The sequence below is a fragment of the Bombina bombina genome, chromosome 6 (genome assembly GCF_027579735.1).
Source record: "Bombina bombina isolate aBomBom1 chromosome 6, aBomBom1.pri, whole genome shotgun sequence".
NCBI lineage: Eukaryota > Metazoa > Chordata > Amphibia > Anura > Bombinatoridae > Bombina > Bombina bombina.
In genome coordinates, this window is record NC_069504.1 from 99957526 (window position 1) to 99983966 (window position 26441).

Sequence of the window (26441 nt, forward strand, 5' to 3'; positions counted from 1 at the left end):
GCTGAAATGCATTTTGGGTCTTGAGGGTAATGAGAAAATGTAAATCGTTGTTTTGTCTAGGTAATAATGACATATTTTTATTACCATAATTAACAATGGAGCAGTGTTTTAAACCCTCCTGTGCCATTCATGCTTTCAAGTCTTTTACACAGCAGCATTGGCAAGCTAGTGTATCCATATTAAAAGCTTGCTGACAAGATTAGTTCTCTCTATATATTCATGTAAACGAATGTATTTGACTGGCTGTCCAATACATACATACTATATATAAATATCTCAACAAGGCTCAGCACTCAAATTCCACTTTATTGTTGATGTTTTGGGGAAAAACATCACAAAAAAGGTGGAATTTGGAGTGAGTGTTGAGCCTTGTGTCATTATTTTGGATGTTTCTTCCTCAAACACCCCTGAAATGAACCACTAAGTGTGAGTGCATTTTTGTAGCACTACCTATATATCTTTATCTATCTATCTATCTATCTATCTATCTATCTATCTATCTACCTATACACACAGACATACAGTATTTCACAAAAGTGAGTACACCAATCACATTCTTGTAAATATTTTATTATATTTCTTTTCATGTGACAACACTGAAGAAATTACACTTTGCTACAATGTAAAGTAGTGAGTGTACAGCCTGTTTAACAGTGTAAATTTGCTGTCCCCTCAAAATAACTCAACACACAGCCATTAATGTCTAAACCGTTGGCAGCAAAAGTGAGTACACCCCTAAGTGGAAATGTCCAAATTGGGCCCAAAGTCTAGATATTTTGTGTGGCCACCATTATTTTCAAGCACTGCATTAACCATCTTGGGCATGGAGTTCACCAGAGCTTCACAGGTTGCCACTGGAGTCCTCTTTCACTCCTCCATGACCACATCACGGAGCTGGTGGAGGTTAGAGACCTTGTGCTCCCCCACCTTCCGTTTGAGGATGCCCCACAGATGCTCAATAGGGTTTAGGTCTGAAGACATGCTTGGCCAGTCTATCACCTTTATCCTCAGCTTCTTTAGCAAGGCAGTGGTCCTCTTGGAGGTGTGTTTGGGGTCGTTATCATGTTGGAATACTGCCCTGCGGCCCAGTCTCTGAAGGGAGGGGATCATGCTCTGCTTCAGTATGTCACAGTACATGTTGGCATTCATGGTTCCTTCAATGAACTGTAGCTCCCCAGTGCCAGTAGAACTCATGCAGGCCCAGACTATGACACTCCCACCACCATGCTTGACTTATCTTTGTACTCCTCACCTGGTTGCCGCCACACATGCTTGACACCATCTGAGCTAAATAAGTTTATCATGGTCTCATTGGACCACAGGACATGGTTCCAGTAATCCATAGCAAAAAAGGAGGGTAAGGAGCACCGAGCCGGTGGGGTTAAAATTTATTAACTTTATTGTATTATATTAATAAGAACATAAGGGTTACATATACCCTGGGTAAAACCTTAGTACAGGATACAGAAAACGACATGTTTCGGCTTTTAGCCGTACTTGTAGCCCTATCACTAGGGAAGGTGTATGACATTTGCTATTTTAGCTCCGTATGGACAGGCCACATAAATGGAGCATGATTTGTTGCATACTTCATAATTGAACCCTTGTATATAATTATCAGTGTATTATTGCTGAACTTCATTGATTACCAGCACATTGAAGGTTCACTGGGGTGATTTTGCATACTGTTATATGCTCTATACAAGAGGCATACTATGTTTCCTCATTTTTTCTTTTTTGAACGATATAAGTGTGTGTTCTTAATTCCCACAACATTTTTTTCAAGTTTCCAGTAATCCATGTCCTTAGTCTGCTTGTCTTCAGCAAACTGTTTGCGGGCTTTCTTGTGCATCATCTTTAGAAGAGGCTTCCTTCTGGGACGACAGCCATGCAGACCAATTTGATGCAGTGTGCTGCGTTTGGTCTGAGCACTGACAGGCAGACCCCCACCCCTTCAACCTCTGCAGCAATGCTGGCAGCACTCATATGTCTATTTCCCAAAGACAACCTCTGGATATGACGCTGAGCACGTGCACTCAAATTCTTTGGTCGACCATGGCGAGGCCTGTTCTGAGTGGAGCCTGTCCTGTGAATGTCTTGCCCACCATGCTGCAGCTCAGTTTTATGGTCTTGACAATCTTCTTATAGCCTAGGCCATCTTTATGTAGAGCAACAATTCTTTTTTCAGATCCTCAGAGAGTTCTTTGCCATGAGGTGCTATGTTGAACTCTCAGTGACCAGTATGAGAGAGTGTGAGAGCGATAACACCTAATTTAACACACCTGCTCCCCATTCACACCTGAGACCTTGTAACACTAACGAGTTGCATGGCACCGGCGAGGGAAAGTGGCTAATTGGGCCCAATTTGAACATTTCCATTTAGGGGTGTACTCACTTTTGTTTCCAATGGTTAATATATTAATCGCTGTGTGTTGAGTTATTTTGAGGGGACAGCAAATTTACACTGTTATCCAGGCTGTACACTCACTACTTTACATTGTAGCAAAGTGTCATTTCTTCAGTGTTGTCACATGAAAAGATATAATAAAATATTTACAAAAATGTGAGGGGTGTACTCACTTTTGTGGGATACTGTATATAAGTGTATATATATATATATATATATATATATATATATATATATAAACAGCAGGCAGGCCAGCACTCACGGTTAACAGTTCACCCAGGGTGCTTCCAAAATATTGATAGTAGTGAAGAAAAGGGATGCACTCGCCAGGGGTGCATTCCTTTTCTTCACTACTATATATATATATATATATATATATATATATATATTACACACACTATCTTGCTTTCTGTCTATCTATTCTTTTTATCTGTGTTTCAATCTATCCATCATCCTATCTATCTATCTATCTATCTATCAATCCATCCATCATCCAATTTGTCTATTCTTCATCTCTCTCATTCTCTGTTACTTTGTTTGTCTAGACCGCAGCTACTTGATTTTTACACTGACACCTCCCCAGTGATTTCATCACAACAAAGTTCTTTAAACTTCTCCAGTCCTAAAAGGGACATTGCAGCCAAAATTGGAATCCACATGGATGCATTTCAGTTCTGAATAGAAGGATTTTTTGTAATATGCATGTATTAGCAACATTTCTTCTAATAAAAGCTATAGCTATTTCAAAAGTGTATTTAAGTATGCACTGTGCACCAGCATTTTAAACACAGCACTTGCTCAGAGAGCCTTAGGTGCTTGTTCCATATGGTAATGACTCAGTTTGTTAATTGCTGGCGTCATACAAGCCCCACTTGAGCTCTGAGCAGCTGCAGTATTTAAAATGCTGGTGCACTGGGAATATCTAACTATGCTTCACATGCACGTGCAGAGAAGAAGTTAACTTTTAAAAAGTGCTAACTTTTACTAAAAGCATTTTTGCCAATACAGGTGGCCCTCGTTTTACAACTGTTCAATTTACACCGTTTCAGAATAACAACCTTTTTTCCAGTCATGTGACTGCTATTGAAAAGCATTGAGAAGCAATGCATTTATTAAAATAGCCAGTAGGTGGAGCTGTCTGCTTGTGTTGCAGCAAAGCGGAGCAAGTTGAAATTAATCAGTTTAACCAGACCTGAGCTATCAAGCAGATTTCAAAGGAACAAGATATTCCTGTCTATAAATCAGTCCAGATTGGAATGCATAGAAAGAACTGTTTTCAGAAAAATGCAAGTGAAGTCTGTGTTGTGTGATTATTTTATTAGGTTTATAATGCTGTTTAGCAAATGTTTTTGTTCATTTAACTTAGTTTTATTATATATTCTGTGTTGTGTGATAATTTTAGTAGGTTTATAATGCTGTTTAGCATTTAAAATCTTCATTTCAAAGCTTTAAAAATAATGTATTAGATGTTACTTATGACAATTTTGAGAGGAGCCTGGAACCTATCTCCCTCACTTCCCATTGACTTACATTATAAACTGGGTTTCAATTTACAACGGTTTCGATTTACAACCATTCCTTCTGGAACCTAACCCTGGCGTAAACTGAGGGCTACCTGTACATGTATATTGCAAATATGTTTCTATCTAAAGAAGTAATTAATCTATGTGGATTTAGATTTTGATCGGAATGTCTCTTTAACCCCTTGAGTGCTAACGACGGCTCAGAGACGTTGCTAGCACTCTCCCACCTTGAGGGAGATCTGGGGGCTCCCACCCGCTCCTACCCCGGCAATCGGGCCTGTATAGTGACAGGCATCACCGGGACTTCACGTTTTGCATGGTGATGTCACGCGCAATAACGTGATGACGTCACCGCGCAATGACGCGATGACGTCACTGTGCAATGACGTGATGATGTCTCCGAGCAATGACGTGATGACGTCACCATGCAACTTTATTAACAAAATACAATAAGTATAGGAAAAGGGGGCATGCTGCTTAGAAGCCTGTATCTCAGGCATCTAAGCAGCCACAGACCCCTAAGACCTACCGTTAGAAAGGTCATTGTCTAACCTTTCCAACGGTATAAGTGGGGATCTGAAAGAAAAAATATATATTTTTAAAAAAAAATATTTCAAAAAAATTAAAATTAAAAACCCCTCAAATCAGCTTAGCACCCAGGTGGGAAAGTGCTTAGCACTCAAAGGGTTAAACTAAGAAGCTATTCATACTTCAAAGCATTTTCTGATTAGCTGGACCTTACACCTATATTCACAGCACTCAGGGCCTGATGCGCTAAAGCTCTCAGGTCTGGTCTATAAGATGCCTTGTTAGTTTTATGAGGATCTTCAGGGATTGTTTTAAAGGTAATTTGTACCTTGGGGACTGTTTATATCTGAAAGGGGAGTTAACTAATATACAATACAATGCTTGAGTCCTCTCCATTCCAGTGAGCTTTTGAGAATTGTGCCCTTAGTATATAATGAAGGACATTAGTTTAATGTCATTATTTTTTCTCTGTTGTGTCTAAAAGAGGGTATTTTGACTCCCATTTGTTCGCCTGTTCTGGAAATAAAAGTTTTTCATTGTTATTGTAGGCAAATCGCTATTCATCAGTTGTAGAAATCGTTCCTACTAGCTAGTGATCAATCTGCATTTCCTGATAGCTTTAATATTAGTTTAAAAAGCTTGACCTGAAATGTTTTTAATACAAAATATAGTTTTCTTTCAAATACTCAAAGGGACATTAATGTCAAAATTAAACATTCATGAGTCAGATAGAACATGCAGTTTTAAGAGATCTTCCAATGTACTTCCAATATCGAATTGTGCACAGTCTTTTTATTCGGAGGCACCAGCTACTACCTAGCATGTTCAGGAGTTTACAGCATATAAGTGTATGAGTCTGTGATTGACTGATGGCTGTCACGTGATACTGGGGGTCAGCAAATGAAGTAAAATTGAAAATTTGTCAGGAAAAAAACCAAACCTACTGCTCAGTTAAAATTCAGAGTAATTGCTATTATGCAATCCTACTGTATATAATGGTTCTCTAATAGTTTTTCTTAAATTGAATGTTGTTTAACCAAACTGCTGTGTAATATTCTTTAAAAGGTTTCCCTAAAACGTAACATATTCTTATAGAACAAAACGTAATGAAACAATTTAAACACTATTGATAATCCTTTAAAAATATTGAATACTTTAAACCTTTAAACCAATTGGACGTAGGTAATACATCGCACAGTACTTTTCTCAGTGTACTTCGTATGTATTACCAATGGCTAACACTCTGGTGCATGCTGCGGTCTTCGCTGTCTGCTTTGACAGTAGAGACTGCAGCCAGGGGCAAAACGTATATCTGCCTTCATATGGCAAGGAAGAACTGATTGCCAGCACTGATTATTTAAATTGCAAGTCAGTCAAAAGAACTGAGATAAGGGGGCAGTCTGCAGAGGCTTAGATAAAAGGTAATCACAGAGGTAAAACTTATATTAGTATAACAGTGTTGGTCATGCAAAACTGGGGAATTGGTAATAAAGGAATTATCTATCTTTTTAAATTATACAAAAATTCAAGTAGTTTTTTTTAAAGGGCCATGATACCCAAATGTTGAAGCACTTGAAAGTGATGCAGCATAGCTGTAAAAAGCTGACTAGAAAATATCACCTGAACATCTCTATGTAAAAAAGAAAGATATTTTACCTCAAAAGTTCCTCAGTAGCCACATCCCATTGTAAAGGACTTCTAAGCAGCAAATCAGTATGCCTGTCCCGGGACAGCTAAGGGAGTGAGCTTCGTGAACACTCATCTTATTTCCCTATTCAGTTTAATGAAGTATTCTATGAAATCTCATGACAGTTAAGTCAAATCTCATGAGATCACAGTAAAAGAGTTCATGAGTCTGACCTCAGCACTGTTGATGCTGATTGACTGCTGTTCATTTCTTAATTTTTATTTTTACCTGCAGCTGGACAGCAACTGAGTATAACTTTTTAAACAGGACTTACTCTGCTGAGCTGAGGAAGTTGTGAGGTAAAATATCTTTTTTACATAGAGATGCTCAGGTGATATTTTCTTGTCAGCTTTTTACAGTTATACTGCATCAGTTTCAAGTGATTTAGCATATGAGCATTATGTCCCTTTAAGTATCAGTGTTGTCCTAGTCCCCCAGCCTGCAATTAACCCTAACCTGTAACTTGTTGTACTGTTATTATCCCCAACTGTGACTAATGACCCCCTTAAATAACACACTATGATCCTCTTTCACTGCAAAAAAAAATCACAAACCCCCACTTATAATAAATCCCCCACAGTAAACCATCCTAATTGATAGTTCCTCCACCTGATGCCCTCCCCATTATAAATGCCCCCCAATTTCTTAAACCCCTCCCAAAAATAAAAGTACTAAATGAAAATTAATACATATCATCCTTATATTCCGCTTACCAGAAGTCTGGGTAAATAATCTTAAGGCAACATTTTTCTTTCATGATTCAGATAGAGCATGTGATTTTAAACAAATTTCTATTATCAATTTTCCTTGTTCTCTTGGTATCTTTTGTTGAAATGCAGGGACATAAGCTTAAGAGCCGGCTTATTTCTGGAGCACTATTTGGCAACAGTTTTGCAAGAAAGTTTTCAATTTGCGAGAGCACTATATGGCAGCACTATTTCCTGCCATGTAGTGCTCCAGACACCTATCTAGGTATCTCTTCAACACAGAATATCATGAGAACAAAGCAAATTGGATAATAGAAGTAAACTGGAATCAAGATCATGTTTGGGTATCATATCCCTTTGATCCTCACCTTTACCTCACCTCACTTTCTTTCAATTTCATATAAGCAGTAAAAAAAAATTCTGTCAAATGTCAAACTTTCTTTTGATTTCCTTATATAACAGCCATCAGCCAATCACAGACTCATATTTATATATGTGTGAACTTTTTACAAATTCTTAGTAGGAGCTGGTGCCTCAGAAAATGTATATGTAAAATGACTACATGAGCCTACCTCAGTATGCTGTGATGGAAAGGACCTTAGTTTCAAAGATGTAAATTTAATAACAAAAGTAAGATGGGTATTTGTTTTCAGTTGTATGCTAGGGGTAGATTTAAGACGGCTGCTCCTTAACTCGTCCGTCACTTCGGAGGCGGCAGACAGCAATCATCCCGATCAGATACGATCTGGATGATTGACACCCCTGCTAGCAGCCGATTGGCCGAGAATGTGCAGGGGGCGGTATTGCACAAGAATTTCACACAAAATGCTTGTGCAATGATAAATGCCGATTTATCAATGTGGGGCGGACATTGATAAATCGGGCCCTAGGTCTGAATCATGGTTTCATTTTAACTTGCATGTTTCTTTAGAATTTAACATTTCTTATGTGTGTTATATAAGAACCTTAACTGTATATTATAATAATGTGACCCACTTAAGCAACCTTGCAATAAGACTTTATATATCATTCATTTTCTGCCTAACACAAAACTGAATATATTCCTCATCATCTCTGTTGACCAATCATACTGATTGCATTAGCATACAGTATAATAAGAGCTATATCGGTTTTATACTTGTTGTTTCGTCTCTTGGTAACTTTTCCATCTTCGTACAATTATTTTATCATTATACAAAACTCAGCATTAAAAACCTTTGCTTCACAAGTACCTTGTAAATATTATTTTCTCTGTTTAATTTTTTTTTATCAGATTTCAATGTCATTGCAAACATAATTTACCTAAGTCCAATATGTCACCTCTTCATGGTACTCAATACATATATTTTTTTTTATCTATAAAGCACAGAATAGTTACTTTCAACTCCATATCTCCTTTTTTATAGCCACATTAAACTTTCTTGATTCAGATATAGCATGAAATATAAAACAGTCAAATTTACTTTTGTTATCAAATTGAATTCATTCTCTTGGTACCTATTGAAGAGCATACGTAGGTAAACTCAGGAGCATGCACATATGCCCATACAAAGTCTGCAACAATGTTTGTAACAGTATTATACATTGTTGCAATAAATCCTCATACTTCACAGTTTCAACACATCTTATACATTTGGAGAAGCTATTTTAGTTAGTTGGGGCATGATCCGATATACGGCGTAGTTTTCAGCGCAAGCGAGGGAACCGCGCCGCCCGTAATTTCACCTCGCACATCGGGGTATTACATATACCCCGCCGGCAGTTCCTAAAGTGCCGTAAGTCGGATAAACTAGCGATGTCCAGAAATGAGTGTAACTACAAATTTCTGGAGTCGCCAGTGACTTACAGCACTTTAGAAACTGCCTGCGCCTAACAAAACTAACTAAAATGTTAAATCTCCCGTAACTGTCTAACCTACCTCCCAAAAATAAGCCCGACACGTATACCCCTATATTCGCAATACCCCCTCTCACTCCTAATAATAAATGTATTAACCCCTAGACCGACAACCCCTCACAACGCAATAAGCCTAATTATTAACCTCTAAACTGCCATAGCCCACACCGCAATAAACCTATCCTAGTATTAACCCCTAAATCGCCATAGCCCACACCGCAATAAACCTATCCTAGTATTAACCCCTAAACTGCCGTAGCCCACATAGCCTATTAAATCTATTAACCCCTAATCTGCCGCCGTCAACGTCGCCACCACTATAATAAAGTTATTACCCCCTAAACCTAACCCTAACCCTAATACCCCCCTAACTTAATTATTATTTAAATAAATCTAAATAATATTACTATTATTAACTTAATTATTCCTATTTAAACTAAATGCTTACCTCTAAAATAAACCCTAAGATAGCTACAATATAATTAATAATTACATTGTAGCTATTTTAGGATTTATTTTTATTTTACAGGCAACTTTGTATTTATTTTAACTAGGTACAATAGCTATTAAATAGTTAATAACTATTTAATAGCTACCTAGTTAAAATAATTACAAAATTACCTGTAAAATAAATCCTAACCTAAGTTACAAATACACCTAACACTACACTATCAATAAATAAATTAAAATTAACTACAATTAGCTAAAATAAAATACAATTAAATTAAATAAACAAACAAAACACTAAATTACAAAAAATAAAAAAAATTACAAGAAGTTTAAACTAATTACACCTAATCTAAGCCCCTAATAAATTAAAAAAAGCGCCCCAAAATAATAAAATGCCCTACCCTATACTAAATTACAAATATCCCTTAAAAGGGCCTTTTGCGGGGCATTGCCCCAAAGTAATCATCTCTTTTACCTGTAAAAAAAAGCCGGATTGAAGTTCAAGCCGATTGGCTGATTGGATCAGCCAATAGAATTGACCTCGCATTCTATTGGCTGATCCAATCAGCCAATTGGATTGAACTTCAATCTGATTGGCTGATTAAATCAGCCAATCGGATTTTTCCTACCTTAATTCCGATTGGCTGATAGAATCCTATCAGCCAATCGGAATTTGAGGGACTCCATCTTGGATGACGTCATTTAAAGGAACCGTCATTCGTCGTTAGTCCGTCGTGCTGGAAGGATACTCCGCGCTGGAGGTCTTCAAGATGGAGCCGCTCCACATCGGATGGATGAAGATAGAAGATGCCGCTTGGATGAAGATGTCTGCTGGTCCGGATGTCCTCTTCTGCCCGGATAGGATGAAGACTTCTGCCGGTCTGGATGTCCTCTTCTGCCCCATCGGATGAAGACTTCGGCCCGGCTGGGTGAAGACAGCTCAAGGTAGGGTGATCTTCAATGGGGTAGTGTTAGGTTTTTTTTAAAGGGGGGATCGGGTGGGTTTTAGAGTAGGGGTGTGTGGGTGGTGGGTTGTAATGTTGGGGGGGGATTCTTCTTTTTTTTACAGGTAAAAGAGATGATTACTTTGGGGCAATGCCCTACAAAAGGCCCTTTTAAGGGCTATTTGTAATTTAGTATAGGGTAGGCATTTTATTATTTTGGGGGACTTTTTTATTTTATTAGCGGGCTTATATTAGGTGTACTTAGTTTAAACTTCTTGTAATTTTTTTTATTTTTTGTAATTTAGTGTTTGTTTTTTTGTACTATAGTTTAGTTTATTTAATTGTATTTAATTTTAGATAATTGTAGCTAATTTATTTAATTAATTTAATGATATTGTAGTGTTAGGTGTATTTGTAACTTAGGTTAGGATTTATTTTACAGGTAATTTTGTAATTATTTTAACTAGGTAGCTATTAAATAGTTATTAACTATTTAATAGCTATTGTACCTAGTTAAAATAAATATAAAGTTGCCTGTAAAATAAAAATAAATCCTAAAATAGCTACAATGTAATTATTAATTATATTGTAGCTATCTTAGGGTTTATTTTAGAGGTAAGTATTTAGTTTTAAATAGGAATACTTTAGTTAATAGTAATATTATTTAGATTTATTTAAATAATAATTAAGTTAGGGGGTGTTAGGGTTAGGGTTAAGGGTTAATCACTTTATTATAGTGGCAACGGTGTGGGGGGGGGCAGGATAGGGGTAAATAAATTTAATAGGCAATGTGGGCTATGGCGGTTTAGGGGTTAATACACTTTTTTATTAGTTATTGCGGTGGGGGATTGCGGTTGACAGGTAGATAGACATTGCGCATGTGTTAGGTGTTAGTTTTTTTTTCCAGGTATTTTAGGGAGTTACGGTGCTCCAATACTCAGCGCAAGGCTTTCTACGGCTGCTTTTTATGGCGAGGTGAAAATGGAGTAAGATTTCTCCATTTTTGCTACGTAAGTCCTTGCGCTGGATATTGGATACCAAATTGCGCATCTTTTATATGTTAGTCTATGGGTAAAAAAACTAAAACCCGCGCAAAAACTGGCGTCGCCGGCTTTTGCGGGCGACGCTGCATATGGGATGGGGCCCTTAAAGTCTAACCGAATCCTTTGTCTGTAAAACTATTGTGTAAACAAACTATTGTAAAATTAAAGTTGCTCATCCTTGGATGAGTATGCACAGTTTAATAATGTGCAGAATTTCTAAAACACCAGCTCCTACTAGGTGCATAGGAGACTTTGATTGGCTGATAGCAGTCACATGATTCAGTGGACAGGGAAATTAAAGAAAGCTTTGACAGTATTTAGGACAACATTTGCAGCTCATTTGAAATTTAAAGTAAGTTTTATTATGCTTTTGTTGATCATGTCATTATACTGCATTTAATGGTCCTTTAAATCTTTATAATTTCTTCCTCTCATGTATTAGAGAGATATTTTTTAGTCTTAATATACAGTATCACAACCTTTCTCATTATAATTGCTAGAACATTTTTAAACTATTTTGTTTTTATAATCAACAATTTGATTATGACCTCTTCAATGGCATGTGTTGATTTTCTTCCTTTTTTATTTTAAATTTACAATCATTTTACATTCTTGTTTAAGGATCTATGATCTTAAATGCCCCCTTCATTGTGTCTTTCGCATGGCACACTCACGGATTTGCTCATATCTTTGCATATTTATCAACTGCATTCCTCACATATCTTACCCATTGTTCAATTATACCTATTATTAAGATTATTATTTTTTTCGACACAGTTAAAATGTAACTTTTTACATATCTCTATTATTACCTTTTTTCTGAATAGACTATTTTTAAATACCCTGGTTAGATTACTAGGTTTAATATATAATACATTAATAGATACTTCATATATACTTTTTTAAAATTAACTGTATTTTAAAGCCAATATGTTCTCAAGGTGAAGGCTGGTAGAGGTTTTAAAAATAGCTTCCATCTATTCTCCTTTAGATGATGGAATAAAATATGTTACTAAATGCTATCTGATTGAACAGCTGGCTGGGAAATAGGATTAAAGTGTATTCCTTATATATAAGATTTTATTTTATTGAATGAATAGGACAAATCACCACTATGTTCAATTAATGAATATTCAAGGTAATAACTCTGTCATGTATATCCTTTTTATTATTAACTCATCTCTGCTAGATTTATCCTAAAGTGCAATAACAAAGAAATTGAATACAGTATGTATTTTATTTCATTTAATTATCTGTATCTAAGGAACAGTTTTAGTGTTACTATACAAATTGAGTGTATAACCTTTAATTTAGTCAGTATTTTTAATATTATAAACTAAGATAATAAACTGTTCCTAATCCCAATAGTGCATGCTTTGATTAATATTTATGTATTTCACATTCTTGCATGCAGTAAAACATCTTGTTTTTATGTATTGTTTATAAATGTATTTATTGTTGTATTGGACATTATACACTAGATTTTTATTTGCATAAATGTTTTGTAGATGATCCATTTATATAGCCCATACAGTTTTTTTTTTTTTTTAAATGATAGTTTTGCTTATTTTTAAATAACATTGCTCTGATTTTCAGACTCCTAACCAAGCCCCAAAGTTTTAGGAGAATACCGACGTATACCTACTCCAGCTTGCTTCTGTTTGTGTAAAGAGTTTTTTCATATGCAAAGGAAGGGGGAGGGAGAGAGTGTCTGCTATTTCCCACTTGCAGTGGGTGTTCCTGTAACCTTTTAAACAGTGCTAAACTGGAAGCTATTAAGTACGTTTTTAAACTGTTTTATACTGGATTTTTATATCAGTATCTGTGCATATTCTTTATAGTAGTGTATATTACACGCAGTTATATGAAAATTGGTGTATACTGTCCCTTTAAGGCTCACTTCACTCTGCTGTATAGTTAATCAGCTTCAAAGCATTCTGTCAGCAATAAGGAGTCTCTCCAGCTTCACTTGTTAGCTAGAATGTCCCTTTAGCCATATTTATGATTAATTGTTTTTCTGTTTTTTTTTAACTACAACCTATATTAGTGACTGGTTTAGGTACACTCACTAGCTTTACAATACAACCTTATGCTGTTGGAGTTACATTTATATTAATATTATATGTCAGCATTAAGGAAGTGCATTGCTTTTAAAAAAATTATTATTTTGTTCTTTTAAGGCTTTACAAATCCAGAGCAGTCTTGGGGGCCTATTTATCAAAGGCGGAATGGCCCTTGATGCCCCTGTTTTCACGCGAGCCTTCAGCCTTAAGACCGCTGCTCCATAACTGGTCCCCAGCCTCTGAGGCTGCGGTCTGCAATCCGCCCGATCCTATATGATCGGACTGATTGACACCCCCTGCTAGCAGACGATTGGCCGCGAATCAGCAGTTCACCAGAACTCTTTGTGCAATGTTAAATACCGACAGCGTATGCTGTTGGCATTCAGCGATGTCTGTCGGACATGATACGCTACAGTGTATCATGTCGGACAGACATTGATAAATTGGCCCCTTGGAGTACACTCCTTGAAAAATCCCTCACCTGTGTTAATCTGGTCTCATGCAAACTAAGCAATACTAGAAAACACTTGCTACATCACTCACAAAAGTAAATTGTTTCCCAAATAAGGCAAATTTTCTATGTTTCGCAGTAAGCGGTTGGTGCGTTTGTTTAGTCACTGAAACTAAACATAAGCCAATCACTAAACAAAGTAATATAAATATATATATGTATACTGTATGTATGTATGTAATAGAGATAGATACATATATAGATAGGAAATATAGATAGGAAACCCTCTATACTGCTTGGGACCGGTAATGGTTTGGATTTTGCAATATTTTTATATTTGCATCTGTAAAATGGGACTAAGCGTAAACAACAATATCATACGTCATTTAGGCAATATTTACAACAGCTTATACATGTAACCTAAAGGTAGTTTTATATAATTTTGTATTACTTTTGTATAAATAGTATCATCATAAAGATAGTACAGTACTGTAATCATAAAGGTATCAGTTGTTTTAAATAAATATAGAGGAGCATTAGCATTTTAGAACACAAAGAAAAAGAAAAAAAAGATTTAAAGAGGTTTGTGACTTAATTGTGGAGAAAACTGGTAGTTTTTAATATATTTTTTTTATTTATTAAAAAGTTTGGATTTTGAAATAATTCTGCAATTTATGGATTTGTATCTACTTATATATATATAATAAAGGGAATACCCTATTTCATTAAAGGGACATTCAAGTAAAAAAAAAACTTTCATTTTTCAAATAGGGCATGTAATTTTAAACAACTTTCCAATTTATTTTTATCAACAATTTTGTTTTGTTCTATTGGTATTCTAGTTGAAAGCTAAACCTAGGGAGGCACATATGATAATTTCTAAGCACTTGAAGGCCGCCTCTATTTTATTTACTTTTCATAGCAGGGGAGAGCAAGCTCATGTAGGCCATATAGATAGCATTGTGATCACGCCCGTGGCTAGTGGCAGACACTGCACTAATTGGCTAAAATGCAAGTCAATAGATAATAACAAAAAGTCATGTGATTAGGGGCGGTCAGAAGATGCTTAGATACAAGTTAGTCACAGAAGTAAAAAGTGTATTAATATAACAGTGTTGGTTTTGCAAAACTGGGGAATGGGTAATAAAGGGATTATCTATCTTTTTAAACAACAAAAATTCTGGTGTTGACTGTCCCTTTAAATGTATAAATTTATGTATGTAAAAGTCCCCACTATGCATGTACACCACAGCATATTGTTTTCAAAATACTGTGCAAGTTTATAAACTTATTATGTTATCACCTGGGAACTAAATGTAACTCTGAATACTGCTCAGATGTTCCTGCTTTGTAAAAGAAATACAGGATACTATGCTTCCCCCCCCCCCCTTGCCCCTATAACTATTGGAATTCTTTGTGGTACAGATTCAACAAGATGCTGAAAACATTCCTTAGAGACCCAGATCAATGTTGAAATGATAGGATCACACAGCTGCTGCAGATTTGTCCGTTTCCAATCTACGATTATGTTACATCTCTAAGGGGCTCTGTTAGATTAAACTCTGGTGGAGGCCCATTGGTGTACACTGAACTCATGGTCATGTTCCTGGAGTTAGCTTGAAGTACATTTGCTGTACATGGTGCTTTATCCTGGTGGAAGCAGATTTAGAAGATCTGTAGACAGTGGCCATAAAAGGATGCACATGATCAGCACTAAGGTAGACTGTGGTTTTTAAACAATGCTCAGTTGGCATTAAAGGATCTAAACAAAACATAAACTATTTCAATAGTGTAAATATGACAGAATATTAACCTCAATGATTCTTGGTAGTATATGCTTTGCAAACTGAGAATACAACACATTTCAGCAGTCACAATATGAGGAAATGTAAGCACTGTCGTGCCAAACATTACTGACGGCTCTAGCACCGGTACATTTTGGTTACCTCTGTGCTCCAAGCCCCACAGACAGGGATCACATAAGGTGCCAATGTCAGCTAGTGCCCCATCCAACTGGTGCTTGGAGTCAACAACTTGCCAGAGAGCCGGACTCAGCATCATATCACTTGCAAAGCTGCCTCAATGCTTTGTATAGCAAACTTGATGAATGTTCAACAATAGAGGATCCAGAGGGACTCAGGGACTGCAGTGAAACTTAATAATGTCCTATACACCCTATGTGTGCCAAGAAAATATTCTACACACCATTACACCAACCCAGCCTGAACCATTGACACAATGCAGGATCGATACATGGATTCCTGTTGTTAATACCAAATTCTGAACATACCATCTGCATGTTGCAGTAGAATTCAAGATTCCTCAGACCATGTAAAGTTATTCTAGTGTCCAGTTATAGTGAACCTGTGTCCACTGTAGCCATAGATTATTAGCTGACAGGAGTGGAATCTGGTTTGCTCTTTTGCCGATCTACTTTAAAGGGACACTGAACCCAAATGTTTTTCTTTCGTGATTCAGATAGAGCATGCAATTTTAAGCAACTTTCTAATTTACTCCTATTATCAAATATTCTTCGTTTTCTTGCTATCTTTATTTTAAAAAGAAGGCATCTAAGCTTTTTTGGGGGTTCAGAACTCTGGACAGCACTTTTTTATTGGTGGATGAATTTATCCACCAATCAGCAAGGACAACCCAGGTTGTTCACCAAAAATGGGCCGACATCTAAACTTACATTCTTGCATTTAAAATAAAGATACCAAGAGAATAAAGAAAATTTGATAATAGGAGTAAATTAGAAAGTTGCTTAAAATGTCATGCTCTATCTGAATCATGAAAGAAAGAAATTGGGTACAGTGTCCCTTTAATGTTTCAATGTTTGAGGTGTTGTTCATCACATTGTAATGTGTAGTTATTAAAGTTAATATCACCTTCCTGTCAGCATCAGCTAGTCTGGCAATTCTCTTCTTCTGACCTCTCATTAACAAGGAATTTTCACCCAGCTGAACTCCTGCTTAGTGAATGTTTTTTGTTTTTCACACCACTTTTTTTCTTTTGTGTGTGAAAATCCAAGGAAATTAGCAGCCACTGCCTCTTGAACCAACGCTCATTCATTCTACAGTCATGTAGAGCACATTTCTTCCCCATTTTGATCTTTGATTTGAACAACTGAATCTCTTTACCTTTTCTGCATGTTTTTCTGCATTAAATTGCTTCCACGTGATTGACTGATTAAATATTTGCACCATTGAGCAGGTGTACAGGTGTAACTAATAAAGTGGAAAAGCTCATATAAAATAATTTACTTATTAAACTGTACGACTGAACATAATTTCTCATAGAAATACATAGGAAACAAAACATAGTTGCTTTTCCTTCATTAGTGTATTAAAAGTATTGAACACTTTTATTGTTTATTATTTTCTTCTCATGAAAATAAATGTTAAGTAAAAGCTGTTTATTTTGGTTTTGAAGCAAACAACAACTGCAAATGGGCCTTAAAGGGACAGTAAACTCCTTGAGATTTTTATATAAAATGTTTAGTTATGGATAATGAAACAACTCTGCGGTATATTTTATTTATTTATTTTGCCCCCCTTTCATATAATTTAGCTCTTAAAACTGAGAAATTTCTTATTCTCAGAAATTGAAGTACACCCTGCTGACTTATCAAGACTAACCCTGCTACATATATGTCCCTAATTGACTTAAACTGATAATAACTGCAAAACAAATTAATTTATACTAGCATTATGACAGTGGCTTACCTTGTTGTCTAAAGCCTAGATTGGCTCATCCAAATAAGGCAAATGGTGGTTGAGTTTGGCTATTGAAAAATAATTGCAATAAAAAGGAAGTTCATTTGTTTTAAAAATTGTTATTCTATAGCAACACAACAGAAATGTCTTGTAATACAAGGTGTTTACTGTCCCTTTAAGGACTGATTACTCTGAATGATAATCAGTATTTATTGGTAGACAGTTGCAAACATAAAGGGAAATAAAAATATATATTTTTTTCTCAGTACAGAAACATCCATTGTATGAAAAAAGTAAAGTATTTTTAAAATGATTTGTTTAAGATGCAGCAAATAAAATGACTGTGTCTCTTAAAAGGGCCAGTCAAGTCAAAATTAAACTTTCATGATTCAAATAGGGCATGCTATTTTAAACAACTTTCCAATATACTTTATTATCAAATTTGCTTTGTTCTCTTGCTATTCTTTGTTTAAAGCTAAGCCTAGGGATGCTTATATACTAATTTCTAAGCCCTTGAAGGTCATCTCTTATCTCTATGCATTTTGACAGTTTTTCAGAGCTAGACAGCACTAGTTCATGTGTGTCATATAGATAACATTGTGCTCCATCACTTGGGGGTCGATTTATGAAGCAGCAGATGCAGCTTCCGACCCACTCCGCTTCAGGTCCGCCTGAAGCGGAAGTTAAGAAGCAGCGGTCCTAAGACCGCTGCTCCTTAACTCGTCCGCCACCGCTGAGGTGGCGGACAGCAGTCATCCTGATCGGATATGATTGGGTTGACTGACACCCCCTGCTAGAGGCCGATTGGCCGCGAATCTGCAGGGGGCGGCATTGCACCAGCAGTTCACCAGAACTGCTGGTGCAATGATAAATGCCGACAGCTTATGCTGTCGGCTTTTATCGATGTGCGGCGGACTTGATACGATACATAGTATCATGTCCATCCGCACCTTAATAAGTTGACCCCTTGGAGTTATCTATGAGTCAGCACTGATTGGCTAAAATGCAAGTCTGTCAAAATAACTGAAATAAAGGGGCAGTTTGCACAAGCTTAGATACAAGGTAATCACAGAGGTAAAAAGTAATATAATATAACCGTAAAATAACCGCGTTAGTTATGCAAAACTGGGGAATGGGAAATAAAAGTATTATCTATCCTTTTAAACAATAACAATTCTGGTGTAGACTGTCCGTTTAACATCATTTTTAGATAAATTGGACATTGGACATACACGTTGAAAAAATTTAGACTTACAATGGAACATTCACTTGGAAGGACATATCTGTGGGTGAATACAGGCTTGTCCTCAGCTTTCCTCCTAAGAACATACAATCTTATAGAGGACATTATCAGTTTATTGGGCTAGTAGACCAGAGTAAACTTGAGAATGAAAAGCAATTGAAAGGATCAGAGATATATGGACAGTGAGGCTAGCATAATCTCTCCAGTATCTGAATTATCAAAAAAGAACTGAATTGGCTGAAATGACGCAGTAATTGTATGTTTGATTTTCTTTCCTAGAATCAAGTGAACATGAAGACAAGAGTACAGATGCCTCAGGTGAGATTTCATCCCAGCCTTATTCTACACCAATGTACTGCCAGCCAGAAGAATCCAAGAATAGTGCAGACAATAAGAAGTATCAAAAGCCAGATGAAAATGATGACCTGGGGTCTTTGCCAGATAACTGGGAGATGGCATACACCGAGAAGGGAGAAGTGTACTTTATCGAGTAAGTATGATATGAAAGTATATAATATAGTATGATCTACTTGTGTGTGTATTAAAAAATACTGGACAATCTTAGGACTTCAAAGTAGAAAACAGATCACAGTAGATACACTAGAAAATAAGAAACAAGAGTGTTTTGACTAATTTAGTATTCGTGCCTATAAACTTTGCTCTGGGCCTTAGGAGAATAAATGTCCATGTTTTTTATTTGAAGATATTGGACTATGTGTTTGTAGTTGGCTATGGTTATATCTAAAGCATGGTCAATTCATTGGTGAATCTGGATGTGTATCAAGAATTGTGATATCTTCATAAATTAAAGGAACAGCAAATGCTGAGGTTTTATATAAAATTGTATATAGTTATGTGTAGTAAAACAACTTCGACATATTACTTTCACTATTTAGTTTGTCCCCCTTTCATGTAAGTTGACTCGGAAAATTGTGGATTTTGTAAGTCTCAGAGATGGAAATGCACAGTTCAGACTTCTCAAGACTAACTCTGCAACATAACTTTACTTGGCTTCAATTGATAGCAACTGAAAAACAATGTATTTTATACTTAAATAATGACTGTGAGTAGCATTGTTGTCTGCAAACTCAAATCCGAATTGGCTCCTTAAATTTAGACATTCATTTTTTTGTTTTATACTGGGCGCTGCCATCTTGGAATTTAAGTATACTCACACAACAAGCATTATTGTTCTTCTCAGTTTAGAGTGCACTATATAAAGCAGGAGCTGTACATTTTTGCAGTCCTCTTTATTATTCCTGAGGCATTTTTATATTTGTTCTGTAACTCTTAAAACAAAAAAATTCAAATATGTAAAGCTTCTGTTTTCTGTTGTGTAAGCTAATTCAATGTGTAAGGTGCAGCAAATGGCAGAAGCTTCACTAATTTGACGATCATCAAACTACTTTAGAAGTCATTTGCACGTCATCAGACATCATCAGGCTTGTAAAGTCATCAGTTAATTTAAAAAAATTTTGGGTGATGACTTCAGAATGATTAGCAGATGACTTTACTGATTACTTCACAAGCATGAACAGCCAATGAATGACTCTAAAGTCATCTCATTTAAATATTTCGGCCTGTGGGCATACTTAAGGATGGCTTCTGATGACTAGTCTGGAGTAATCGATCACTTCAGAATGACTTTAGAAAGATTGTCCTTTTTGACTAGGGAGGATGTAAAGCTTTACCAGCAAGTTTTGTTTTCTGTTGTGTAAGCTACAGTACATGAGCTACAAGATGGCTGCACCCAGTCTAAAGATGCAGAGCTTTACCAAGAGGGTCTGTAATGGGTTAAAAACAGAGAATGCCTTTAAAGAAAACTGCAGGTACAAGAGGAAAAACTCAAGAATGTTTGGTAGAAACCCTGCTACTGTAGTTGTACCCATGAGTTTAATATCCCTTTAAAGGGACAGTAATGTCAAAATTAAGCGTTCATGGTTCTGATAGAGCATGCAAATTTAAACAACTTTCTAATTTACTTCTGTTATCAAATTTGCTACTCTTCAATAAAAGATACCATGAGAACAAACCAAATTTGATAACAGAAGTAAATTAGAAAGTTGTTTAAAATTGCATGCTCTATCTGAATCATGAACGTTTCATTTTGACTTTACTGTCCCTTTAATTACAGCTATATCATACACTGAAAGAAAACGTGTTTGACAATATGGCTGATCTATATTTGGTATCATAGTTCTAATGTTATTTAGAAATATCTTTGATTCATTTTTGCATCTAATTTCATGATCAGCTGAGATGTTTAACAACCTTGAGTACAACTAATCATGTCATAGATTCATCACTGTTATTAGATACTCTTTATAACAGACTTTCTTTGCTCTCAGGTGTTTCTCAGTTGATTTATTGTTATAATACACACAGTAATTTATTAGTGGTGTTCCACATATGATAAATAACCTATATTAGCTCCTCATTTTGCTTGTCATCACAAGTGAAAATTTATTCTCTAAGATTCTGTCTTGGAAAAGATTATTTTAATATATGCAAATGCATCATTTAAATGCATCAAGCAGACAAATGCACATGGATTTATTCTGAAACCTACCTAGTTAGATGTGACTGTAATAAGAATGTACAACTGCAAAGTGACAATAACCTCTGCTACATTAGCCCAATCAAAAGGTTGAAACAGACTCTTTACTGTCTATTCAATGTAGTCAGCATTAATTTAGTTAAAGGGACAGTCTACACCAAAAATGTTCTTATTTAAAAAGATAGATGATCCCTTTATTACCCATCCCCGTCTTTGCATAACCAACACAGTTATATTAATATACTTTTTACCTCTTTGATTACCTTGTATCTAAGCCTCTGCAGACAGCCTCCTTATCTAAGTGCCTTTGACAGACATGCAGTGTAGTCAATCAGTAAAGACTCCTAAATAACTTCACGGGAGTGAGCACAATGTTATCTCTATGACACACATGAACTAACAATGTCTAACTGTGAAAAACTTTAAAAATGCTCTGAGCTAACGGTTTAGAAATCAGTTTGAGCCTAGCTAGGTTTAGCTTTTCAAAAGTACCACCAAGGGAACAAAGCAAATTTGATGATAAAAGTAAATTGGAAAGTTGTTTAAAATTGCATGCCCTATCCGAATCATGAAAGTTTAGTTTTGACTTTATTGTCCTTTTAAATCACATCAGAAAAAAAACAAAACATTGCAAAAATAAAAGTATAGTACAAAATTTGCTAGATTATTATTAGATGTTGGTTATCGTGAACGCTGCTCCTTGATATCAGGTTTAATAATCTTTATTGATTCAAACAAAAGAATCAATAAAAAGCTGGGGAAGGATATAGCTCAAATAATGTTGTGCCTGGTACTTCATACTATAAGTATATGAATTCTTTTTATTTAATGTTATATCATTTTATTTAGATTATCATTTTTATTTCCTGTGCTATATTAATGTGGACTTATTGTAAGATTGTATAGTATAAATTAGTTATTATGTGTTATTTATCTTCTAACATAATTCTCAATGTTTATCATAATATCTAACTAGAGTAGGGAATAGACTTGTGCGCGGCGGAAAAATTTGTTTCGGTTAATTTCGGACCGATTCAGATTTTTTTTTAATTTCGTTTTCGGGTCGATTCGAATTCAGATACATTCAAATGTATTCATTCGGATTCTAATAAATTCGGATGTATTCGGTTCGGATTCGATTTGTAAATTCGGAAGTTCGGTATGTGTTAGGTGGGATGTGCTGTGTATTAGACTAGTATTATGTACTGTGTATTAGGTGTAACCCATCTGAATTAACATAAGCACCAACCTCACAGGTACCAGCTACACAATATGCACAGAGCTAGCAGAGGTATATATCCTAATATACAGTACATAATACTAGTCTAATACACAGCACATCCCACCTAAGTACCAACCTCACAGGTACCAGCTACACAATATGCACAGAGCTAGCAGAGGTATATATCCTAATATACAGTACATAATACTAGTCTAATACACAGCACATCCCACCTAAGTACCAACCTCACAGGTACCAGCTACACAATATGCACAGAGCTAGCAGAGGTATATAACCTAATATACAGTACATAATACTAGTCTAATACACAGCACATCCCACCTAAGTACCAACCTCACAGGTACAAGCTACATAATGTGCCCTGCACAGAGCTAGCGGAGTAATATTATAACCTAATATACTGTACAATACTAGTGTAATTGTGATTAGTCCATGGCCATTCAAATGTAACAAATAAATCCGAATTAATTCGGATTTATTTGTTACAAATGCATTCGGATTAGTTTAGTTTCGTTGCTAGGGTAATTCGGAAATTCGAATAGATCCGAAACTCAGAATTTGACAAATTCGTCCGAATTTCGATTCGGAACGAAACAAATGCACAAGTCTAGTAGGGAAGGTTTAAAACTGTGAATGACAAATATGTGGTGTCACAGTTATCTCTCAGTTGTGGATGTCACCAAGAATTTGAGATAACAATAAAGAATAAAAATTCCTGAAAGTTTACTTCCTTATAAATAAACTCTTAATCTAAAACTGTTTTAGTGGGACCTTTTATGTATCACTGTCTATATATTCTTAGGTTCATAATATGGGGTAGATTTATCAAATGTCGGGCGGACATCGATAAATGCCGACTGCATACACTGTCAGCATTTATCATTGCACGAGCATTTCTGCTGAAATGCTTGTGCAATGCCGCCCCTGCACATTCACGACCAATGAGGAGGTGTCAATCATACCGATCATATCCGATCGAGATGATTGCTGTCCGCCACCTCAGACCGCTGCTTCTTAACTTAAGTTTCAGACGGACTTAAACTTCGGGAGTAGATTGCAGCATCCGCTGCTTGATAAATCTACCCCTATGTCTCTAATTTATTATATTACATGGTGGTGTCACAGCCATATACAAATAAATGATGGTGTCCCATGAATTCCACCAGTACATAAAGTATGTCCCAATGCATAATAGATTGAGAAACACTAGTTTTTAGAGGCATGAGAATAAATAGATAAGTGGAATACACACAGCTATTCTGGTTAGATTTTATTTAACATTATTTGAAATACATCTATGCCCTGCTGATATAACAGCACAATTGTGCAGCTATAGTTTACTACATATTGTATTTGTATATATATGAAATTAGAATCCTGTCCAGTTTGTCAAATTAAAGGGACAGTATACACCAATTTTCATATAACTGCATGTAAGGCACACACACATAAATATATATATATATATATATATATATATATATATATATATATATATATATATATATATATATATATATACACTTTGGAACCCTTCACAAACAAATACCTTTAAACATGAAAATTAATATTTATTAAATTTTAAGAATTTTTTTATTATGTTTTACTGTATTTAAAGTGAAAGTAAATCCTAACGTTTCACAAATTTTTTTAGCCGTGGGCTGCCATAGCAGCTAAAAACGGTGATCGATTGAATCAAATAAAGGCGCTTTCTACATGAAGGGGCCTATCTATCAAGCTCCGAATGGAGCTTGATGCCCAGTGTTTCTGGTGAGCCTGCAGGCTCGCCAGAAACAGCAGTTATGAAGCAGTGGTCACAAAGACCGCTGCTCCATAACCTTTCTGCCTGGCCTGAGCAGGCGGACAGACATCGCCGGAAATCAACCCGATCGAGTAAGATCGGGTTGTTTGACACCACCCTGCTGGTGGCCCATAGGCCGAGAGTCTGCAGGGTTGGCGTTGCACCAGCAGCTCTTGTGAGCTGCTGGTGCAATGCTGAATACGGCGAGCGTATTGCTCGCCGTATTCAGCGAGGTTTTGCGGACCTGATCCGCACTGTCGGATCAGGTCCGCCAGACTTTCTTAAATAGGGGCCGAGGTATCTTTTACTTCATGAATGAAAGTGCCCTTTATTTGTTTCAATAGTAAATCCTAGCATTTGTAAAACGCTAGGATTTGCTTTTACTTTAATGTAAATATTTCATTCCAATGTTCTCCACATATAAGAAAATGTTCTTTGTATTTTTAAATATAAATTTATATATGTACTGTATATATGGATTAAATTTCCAGTGGTCCAGGAGGACTTTTTCCTATCTTTAACATTGAGTGGACTACTATTTTTTTTCCTCTGGGCTAGTAGCTTTTAACTCCTGACTAGTAAACCATAGTGATATTTTTCCACCCTGTATATATAAATATATATATATATATTTATATATAATATTTAAAAATAGAACATTTTCTTGTTTTCTTGAATGTGAAGAACTTTGGAATGTGGAATATTCTTAACTACCTTTGGGTTTAGCGCAGTTGGTCTAACGAGGTATTGAGTTAGCTCGTGAGCAATAAGAGTTTAGGTTTTTTAAAAGCGCACACCATTGAAGTAAATAAGAAGAAGTTAACGCTGTCACATAAGGTTTCACTCGCATGCTAACTTTTTACTTTCAACTTGTAATACTCATGCTTACCTGCTCGCGTTAAGTTTCCTGCGGTGTTACCATGTGAGTGAACATTTTTTTTATTGCGCCACTGGCCCTTTATGGGGTATTCTTTAATTTAATATCCGTTTTATTTTTTTTCTCTTTCCTGAGCATTATTTTTTTCATCACATGCAGCATCAAAGGAAATGTTTCCTTCAGTCTCTCCTTCAGCAAGTTAATCCATATCATATCGTTTGGATTCAGGTCAAGCCCAAAGTATTCTTCAACTCTAATACAGACTCTGCAGCAAACAATCTTCTACCAGGACTTACCCACCTTATCTAGCAATAGCACTGCCCCAAAAACTGTATCTTGCTATTTCAAACTTCATACGGTTGTCTTCTTTTTCTTTTCTGTATTTTTCTTTTTTTTTTGCATATGTTAGAATCAACTGTTTTATAGAGTAAGCTTTTTTTTTTTAATAGATTTGTTATGTAACATTTTTAAATGTTTTTTTTGATGCTGGTATCCTTCACAGTTGAATTTATTGTCTGCTCTGAGGGTTTATTGGTTACAGGGACAGGAAAGTCAGAAATAAAGTTGCATGATTCAGATGGAACATGGAATTTAAAGACATATTAAAATCACTTCTATTTTCAAATGTGCTTTGTTCTATTGATATCTAATAGAGAGTTACTCTCAATTCATAACATTGATTTACTTGTTAATGTAATTTATAATCTAATCAGTTAAAGGGACAGTCAACACCAGAATTTTTGTTGTTTAAAAAGAAAGATAATCCCTTTATTACCCATTCCCCAGTTTTGCATAACCAACACAGTTATAATAATACACGTTTTACCTCTGTAATTATCTTGTATCTAAGCTTCTGCTGACTGCCCCCTTATTTCAGTTCTTTTGACAGACATGCAGTTTAGCCAATCAGTGCTCAGTCCTAGGTCACTTTACGTGCATGAGCTCAATGTTATCTATATGAAACATGTGAACTAATGCCCTCTAGTGGTCAAAATGTATTCAGATTAGAGGCAGTCTTCAAGGTCTAAGAAATTAGCATATGAACCTCCTAGTTTTAGCTTTCAACTAAGAATACCAAGAGAACAAAGCAAAATTGGTGATAAAAGTAAATTGGGAAGTTGTTTAAAATTGCATGCCCGATTTAAAACATGAAAGTTTTTTTTGGACTTGACTGTCCCTTTAATGCTGATGTGATGCCATGGGAAATCCCAGGTAAGAGCATGGTCATGCCCTTGTACTTTATCCACGCATAATTAATAACTCCAAACATTTGATTTTTGTTTATATCAGACCAGGTATAAAGAC

General features: G+C 35.8%; 1 protein-coding gene across 1 annotated transcript in view; it reads left to right on the forward strand.

Moving 5' to 3' along the window:
• The window catches only part of MAGI2 (membrane associated guanylate kinase, WW and PDZ domain containing 2), a 986849-nt gene that overhangs the window by 138120 nt on the left and 822288 nt on the right, over positions 1–26441 (forward strand). The window contains exon 3 of the mRNA XM_053716523.1: positions 18938–19148. Within this exon, the coding sequence (XP_053572498.1) occupies positions 18938–19148 (211 nt within the window). The remainder of the gene's footprint in view (positions 1–18937; positions 19149–26441) is intronic.